The sequence below is a fragment of the Vulpes vulpes genome, chromosome 12 (genome assembly GCF_048418805.1).
Source record: "Vulpes vulpes isolate BD-2025 chromosome 12, VulVul3, whole genome shotgun sequence".
Taxonomy (NCBI): domain Eukaryota; kingdom Metazoa; phylum Chordata; class Mammalia; order Carnivora; family Canidae; genus Vulpes; species Vulpes vulpes.
Window position 1 is genome coordinate 161,721,014 of NC_132791.1, and position 7,073 is coordinate 161,728,086.

General features: G+C 60.5%; 2 protein-coding genes across 4 annotated transcripts in view; one reads left to right on the forward strand and one right to left on the reverse strand.

Moving 5' to 3' along the window:
* The window catches only part of ESPN (espin), a 30,244-nt gene extending 28,798 nt beyond the window's left edge, over positions 1–1,446 (forward strand). For all 3 annotated transcript variants that reach the window (XM_072731137.1, XM_072731138.1, XM_072731139.1), the window contains one exon: positions 1,055–1,446. In XM_072731137.1, coding sequence (XP_072587238.1) covers positions 1,055–1,202 — 148 coding nt within the window. In that variant the 3' untranslated portion in view covers positions 1,203–1,446. The remainder of the gene's footprint in view (positions 1–1,054) is intronic.
* Positions 1,447–2,130: 684 nt separating this feature from the next.
* TNFRSF25 (TNF receptor superfamily member 25) lies at positions 2,131–6,932 on the reverse strand. The gene is made up of 11 exons (XM_026004876.2): positions 6,878–6,932; positions 5,892–6,010; positions 5,681–5,801; positions 5,371–5,505; positions 4,858–5,025; positions 4,678–4,756; positions 4,003–4,058; positions 3,796–3,903; positions 3,558–3,592; positions 2,924–3,104; positions 2,131–2,725 (listed from the first exon to the last, which is right to left on the reverse strand). The coding sequence occupies exons 1-11, from the start codon at positions 6,930–6,932 to the stop codon at positions 2,403–2,405; spliced, it is 1,380 nt and encodes a 459-aa protein (XP_025860661.1). The 3' UTR covers positions 2,131–2,402.
* Positions 6,933–7,073: the final 141 nt, after the last annotated feature.

Here is a 7,073-nt window from a genome sequence, read left to right on the forward strand (position 1 = left end):
TGATGCCACCAGACCTCTCTCCCCCAATAAGCCCCTGTCCCAAAAGTCTATATCTTATGCCCTAACAACCTTTGGTTAACCCAACCTCAGTGTCAATAACCTTGCGCTGTCCCTCAAAACATAGTTCCTGCCCCCAGGAATCTAGCCCAGTGCAGACAGAAATATAATGCAAGCCACTATGTAATTTTAAATTCTCTTGTAGCCACTTTGAAAAAGTAAAAAGATATAGGTGAACATGTGTATCTTATTTAACTCAATATATCGAAATATCACTTCAATAAATAATGTAAAAGTTATGAAATATATATATATATATATATATATATACACACATATAAACACAGTCTTTGAAATACCAGGTGCATTTTATACCTACAATGCTTCTCATTCTGACATTTCAGATGCTTAGCGGCCACATATATTTAGTGGCTGCCTTGTCAGCAGCACAGATCTAGCCCCTACTTTTTTAAGACTTTATTTGTTCATGAGAGACACAGAGAGAGGCAGAGACATAGGCAGAGGGAGAAGCAGGCTCCCTTTGGGGAGCCCCATGTGGGACTGGATCCCAGGACCCCTGGGGTCACACCCTGAGCCACCCAGGAGCACCAGCCCCTATTTTATAATAACTGTTCTGAATTACCCACCAATGCGTCTCAGTACTGTGGTCCCTCTGTTCTCCAGCAGCCCAGCCCCAGCCCCCCATCTCAGGTCCTGTCCCCAGACACCCTCTCCTCACCCTCTGCCACACCTCCTGACCCAGCACTACTATTTCCTGTAAAATCCCAGCCTGCAATACCTCATCCACAGCCTCTCACTCACCCAGCTCCTCAACCAAGACCTTCTGTGCCCATCAGCCCTGCCCGTATGCTTCCTGACCCCCAGTCCCTGGTCCCCCAGCCCTTCTGCCCCCAGAACCCCTTGCCCTGGCCACCACAAATTAGTCCCTCTGTCCTCAGCAACCCAGCTCCTGTCCCCACCCGTGACCCCCCCCCTAGGGTGCCTGGCCCACCCCCCTCACAGTTGCCGGGGGTTTCTGCCCCTACATCATGCCTAGGAAAGAGGAGGAGCGACAGAAGCAGGAGGAGCTGCAGAGGGAGAAAGAGCAGTCGGAGAAGTTGCGGACGCTGGGCTACGACGAGACCAAGCTGGCGCCCTGGCAGCGACAGATCATCCTGAAGAAGGGGGACATCGCTAAGTACTAGATGCAGCCCTCCTCTCGCAGCCCCGTGAGCTCGAGGGGCCCCAGCCTCCGCCCTGGCCTCGGGGCGGAAGGGCTGGGAGCCGCGCTGCCTTCCCCTCCCGCGCTGGAACCTCTCCCTGACCCCGCTCCGGCCCCCGCACCCCCAGCCCGGGGCGACGCTGGAGCGCGCCCTCCGCCACCGCCGCTGGGGCCCAGAAAAAGTGCCCAAGCCAGCTGCTGACGCAAAAAGATGCTGCTGATTTGCATGTTGATTTACATATATTTGCATGTTCGTTGAACGCCTCGCAGAGCTCTCCCGGCCCCGTGGGTGGCGACCTGGTCTCCCCGCGGGGCGTGCGCCCGGCCGCAGCCCCCTCCCCCGCACCCCGGAACCCGCGTGGCTGGCGCATCCTGGGCGGAGGCAGCCCCGCGCTCGGGGAAGGGGTTTTCCTCCCGTCCTGACCCAGATCTGCGCCCGGCCCGCCCGGGCCACATTTCCCATCCCCGCCGAGGGCTTCCTCTCAGTCATTTGTTTACCAGAAGCGATGAAAACAGCGACCTGCCCGTCGGGACGGGGCTGCCGCTCCGGGGCCCATTCTCCGCCCCCCCACCCCCACCCCGGCCCCTTCCGCAGCGCCCGGGGAGAGGCGGGGGCGGGGGGCCCTGCACCGCGTCTCCACCTGCTCCCTCCCCCTCCTGGTCCCGCCATCCCGCACCCCATTAAAGCTCTCTCAGCCACCGGGGCTGACGTCCGCTCTCTCGCGCCGTCGCCGCGACTTCCTCTCGCTATCGGGGTAACTGGGCCACGGCCGAGCGGGAGGGGCAGCTGGGAGCCAGGCGCCGCACTGGCCTCCACCGTGGGCGCCCGACCCTGGGCGGCGAGACTTCCGGCCCCCTCCCGACGCCCCCAGGAAACCGAGGCCGGGCCCCGCGGAAACAGCACGCAGTAGTTTTTCTTCACAGATTTAATATGAGGGCCTCAGCGAGGTCAGGCCCAGCCACCGCCGAGCCGTCGAGCCGTCTGCCCCTTCTGCGAGGCGTCCACGCCTCTCGGCCTTGACCAGAAGCCCGGGGTCGCGCAGCGGGGAGGGCGCTGGGCGCTGCTACGCAGGGCCGCGCCGGGAGCTTATTAAGTGACATAAGATGTCTACACGCATAAGTAACCGTACTTAGGGCTTCCGCAGGGGCCGCCCGGCCCGGGGCCGGCGGCTGGGCCCCCGAGTCACGCGCCGCGCTGCAGGCGGCTGCGCAGGTCCTCGGCGCAGCCGTCCAGCCCCATGCGCTCCAGCGCCGCGTAGACGGCGCCCAAGCCCGCGGGCTGCTGCTGCCGCCAGCGCTTGAGCATCTCGTACTGCTGGTCGCGGAAGCGGCCGACCTCCACCTCCACGGCCTCGATTTCCGCCTCGCGCAGCCCCAGCGTGCGCACGAACTCCTTCCAGCGCCGCGCGGGCACCGCGTCCATCACGTCGTAGAGCTGCGGGCCCGGCTGGAGCGTGGCGGCCGCGGAGCCTGCAGGGGGCGCTGGCGAAGGTGGCGGCGGCGGCTCTGGGGGCGGGCCAGAGAGCGCCAGTCGGGGGAGTGCGATCTGGGGCTTGGGGGCGGCGGGAGCCCCAGGCAGGGCCCGCCAGGGAGCTCCACCCGTTCAACTAGGGATGGGAAGTGGGCAGCTGGTGCGCAGGAAGCTAGTACTCCTCTCGGGCTCGGGAGAGTGGGGTCAGGTCTCTGGCCAGGGAGGTCTCTTACCAAGAGCTCTGCTGTGCGTCTGGTCCCAGGGCCATGTCACCTCCGGACAGGGCGCCTCCTGGCTCTGGGGGGAGCCAGGGGTCCAGCCGTTGCCCACCAACTGGACAGCGCGGACCTTCTCACTACTGCTGAGGGGCACTAGAAGGGTGTGCGCGCTGTCCCTGGATGAGAGTTGGGTGGCCTGGAAGCAGAGAAACGCCAGGTCAGCCCAGCTTGCTAAGGCCCCTTTTCTGAGGTCCCTGGCCAGGAGTGGCCATTCCTTGGGTCAGTCAGCAAACATTCTCCAAGATTGCCTCCCGCAGTTGGCCATAATCTTTCACTGTGGCTCAGAAGAACTATTTCCTTTGCCTGGAATACCCTGCCCTGGCTGCCCTTCTCTGGGCTCCCTCAACCCTGCCCAAGGCCTGGCCATGGTGGCAGTCATCCCACTGAACCTGTCTGGACCCCATCAGATTGAGAGCCACTTAGAGGCAGGTGCGTACTGTACTCCGTCACTGATAACTCAGTGACCTCACAGATGTTCATTAGGTCTACTCTGCCAGCACCTGTGCCACACACTGGGGATGATGAGTTATATATAATAAGGCCCAAACTTTTGCTCCCTCTCTTCCCAGAATATTACTTATATGCTTACCTGTAGAGTCAAGGCCTCCATCCCAGCTTCATCTGCTGAGAGACAAAGAGCATCTGATCAGCAACCAGGCAAGACTCCTAGAGTGCTGGCCCACCCCCTCATGTGTTCCCCTGTACTACCCCTGCCCCCAGCACTCCCTCCCTCAGTCTCCCCACTCTGCATCAGGAGTCAATGGGCTCTGAGCTATCCAAGCTGACCCTGTGCCTCTATAAAATATGTGTGTGCAGCCTGTACTTACTAGGAACCATGGGCTTGCAAGGTTGGCAGCGGTGGTATGTGTAAGTCAGGGTAGCACCAAGCAGGAGTGGGACCACCAGGCCAGCCAGAAGCACCTGGACCCAGAACACTGAGAACAGCTGGTGAGTGGTGAGTAGTAAACCCCCACCCCCAAATTCCCCTTGGCCCATCCCAGCCATCCTGCTCAAATTCCCAGCACACCACCTACTCTGCCTCCAGCCACAGATAGTCACACATGGCTCAGGACAGCTCCCAAGGGTGCTCCTACAAGGAGAGGGGATGGGGTGGGAGGTGAGGGAGCACTCATCAAGGGGGGCCACCCATCTTCTCCATCCCGGAGGCCCTTCCCTCCCCAGGCCTCTTCTCTGGGAGCCACACTTCCCACAACCACTATTTATGGAGCTTCCTGTAGACCGGGATTTGCCTACTTTATTCCCTGTCATATCCCCAGCACCTAGAACATCTCTGGAAAATGGTAGATGCTTAATACATACTTGGCTAAGCAGATGAATCAATAAAGTACTTTACCCCTTAATCTTAGCTCTGGGAAGAACCTACTAACATCACCATGTTCACCTGGGGAAGCCACAGATCAGAGAGGCGAAGTAACTTCCCCAGGCTCTCCCAGAGAGCAAGTGCCAGATATCGAATCTTAGCCCAAGATTTGAAAGTGTATCAACATGACTCTATCAATTGACAAATCCTATGCTCCCTTAACATACAGCTGGAAAGATTACTACAGGAAAGTCTGACAGAAGGTGAAGAGACTTCCCCCATTTATCCGTCCTAAGGTGAACGCAGATTTCCCTTTAGCATCCAAGGACCAAGCTTCCACTCTGCTCCCCGCCTCCCTCTCCCTGTCCTGGGGCAGCCAGGAAGTTACGTGGGGCAGGACATGCAGCTGTTGCCATATTCATAGAAGCCAGGCAGGCAGGTCCCACAGTCGCTATCTCTGGCAGAACCTGCAGTCCAGGAAATGATTTGTGGGTCGGGAAGGGAGAGAGGGAATTAGGGAGAAGGTATTGGGCGGAGTAGGTAGGTAGCCCAGAATGGCGGTACTCACAGGGCACCCGTGTGTGGCGGTGCAGAGCCCTGCAGTCTGAGCATGGATGGCAGCGGAAGGGAGAGCCAGCCTTGCAGGGCTTGACCAAGCACTCCAGGAACCAGCCTGGCTCACAGCCACAGTGGGTGTCCGCCACCATCGAGCAGTTCTTCAGGGCCACCTGGGAGACTGGCAAGATTGTTCAGAGAGATGGGGAGAATGGAGGCCTTCAGAGCCAGAGGCCCCCGGTGGGGGCGGGGGGGAACAAATCCTCTGGGAAATGGAAATAAGGCCACCCGCAAAGGGAGAGAAGCATGGAGATGGCCACAGATCACAGGCACACAGAGATAGGAGGGTCATCAGGATGAGAGGAGGCAAAGGCATCATAGGGCAGGATCACTGTGGAGAGCCTGGGAGAGGTGGGCACAGGGATTGTCACACCCAGAGGTTAAGGCCAAACCTGCCCCCTTCTTCAGAAATACCCTGGCCCTGGCCTGTCCTCAAGAGCCCCACACTGAGCACTAGGGTTCTCACCCTCCTCGTCACAGGCCTGGCAGCGGGTACAGCGGGTCTCATGGTGGTTCTCCCTGGCCAGGAAGGTGCCCCCGGGGCATGGAAGGCAGATGGCCGGACCACAGGGCTTCAGGCAGGGGCCTTTCAGGTAGTGCCCTGTGGAAACAAGACCCAAGTCAGATAGTCAAAGGGGGTTCCCACGTCTTTCCTCTCTCTGGCTTCCTACTGCCCCCACCCTGGCCTCCCCTGTCTTCTGACCCCAACTTACCCCCATTTTCCTCTGTCTGCCCTCACTTCCCCCCTCACCCCTCCTGCCTCTGCAGCTACTCACCTGCTGGACAGCCCTTGCAGCAGAACAGACCGTTCCTCTTCTGGAAATTGTAGGCACAGTTGCACCTAGGAGCAGGAGTGCTGTGCTGGCCCTGGGCGCCCAGCAGTGCCAGGAGCAGGACCTGGAGGAAGGGCACTGCTCACTCCAGCAGGGCTGCTGCACAGGCCCTGCCCTGCCCTGTCTCCCCCACCTCAGGGGGCCCCACACTTGCCCACAGAGCAGCCCACTTCTCGGGCTCTTGAGAAGAGGCGCCCGTGGATGCAGGAAATGTGGGGAAAGCCAGCTTCCCTCGCTGGGCGCAGACCAGGCTCGGAGCAGCAGAGCAGAGGTCTCAGGCCAGCTCTGAGCACATTTCCCCTCCTCCACTAGATCATCGGAGCAGGGTCAGGCAGCCCCATCCCCACTCGGGCTCTTTCTAAGGTGGGGGACCTAGATCTTTCCCTGCTTGGGGCCCCTAGACCCCTCCAGGCTCCGGGGCGGAGGTTTCCTTTCAGCGGAAGGGCCCCGCCCGGGTAAGCCTCTAACTAGCTGAGTCTCTAAGTCGAAAGGGAGGGTGGTGGTGGTGTTGGCACACTTCCCAAGGAAGTTGGGCCCCTTCATTCACAGCCGGCAACCCAGGCCTGAAGTCAAGCCGTTCAACCCCCTCTACTGTGCTCCCACTCACCGCAGCCACCGCTGCCGTGTAGCCCCCCAGCCGCAACTCCATGGCTCTCCGTGCCTTGCTGGGCCCTCCGACAACGGCGTGAGCCAGCCTGGGGGCTTCCCCTGCTCCGCCCGCTCTGCCTGCCTACTCTGCCCCACGCCTGCCCAGAGGAGCCTGCCTCGGGGGTGGGGGTCAGGGCGGAGCCCCCAGCCCACGCAGCCTGCCCCTGTGCACCTGAGCTCACCTGAGGTGGCCCCAAGGGCAGCAAGGTATACACAGGACAGGGCTGCATTCAAGGACCAAGCTTCCACTCTGCTCCCCACCTCCCTCTCAAGCCTGAGACTACCACTTCCAGGTGAAGTGACTTCCCTCCTTTTGGCCACACAGCCCTCCCTCAGCCATGAAGGGTTGGGCCAGAACTACTCCGGAGGAAGACCCAGCCTCCCCAGATACTGCCTGGGTGTGGGTACAGGGGCCTCTCCCCTGGAGGGGAGTCCTAGGGGGCATTCTCAGTAGAGCCTTGAGACACATCGCCCACCTTGGCATAAGCTTACAGGGACTGCCCTGGGCAGGGCCCTCCGAGGCACCTCGTGGCAGGGAGCACTTCATGGTGGTGGTGGTGGGGCTCTAGGGTCCACCTCGTAGCTGGGGCAGGGGATGGGGTTGATCTTGGGGTGCTTGTCTGGTCACCTCTGCCCTGTTAATTCACTACTGCTCTACCGCAGTCTCCTCCAGTGGTGCCTTACCATA

What these genes read in the sequence shown, in the direction of transcription:
- TNFRSF25 (XM_026004876.2), bottom strand. Translation starts at nt 6,932, where the DNA reads ATGAAGTGCTCCCTGCCACGAGGTGCCTCGGAGGGCCCTGCCCAGGGC. An exon ending in AGAAGTGGGCTGCTCTGTGG is followed by an intron (nt 5,802 to 5,891) that starts GCAAGTGTGGGG and finishes CCCTTCCTCCAG; the next exon opens with GTCCTGCTCCTGGCACTGCT. An exon ending in CTGCAAGGGCTGTCCAGCAG is followed by an intron (nt 5,506 to 5,680) that starts GTGAGTAGCTGC and finishes TTGTTTCCACAG; the next exon opens with GGCACTACCTGAAAGGCCCC.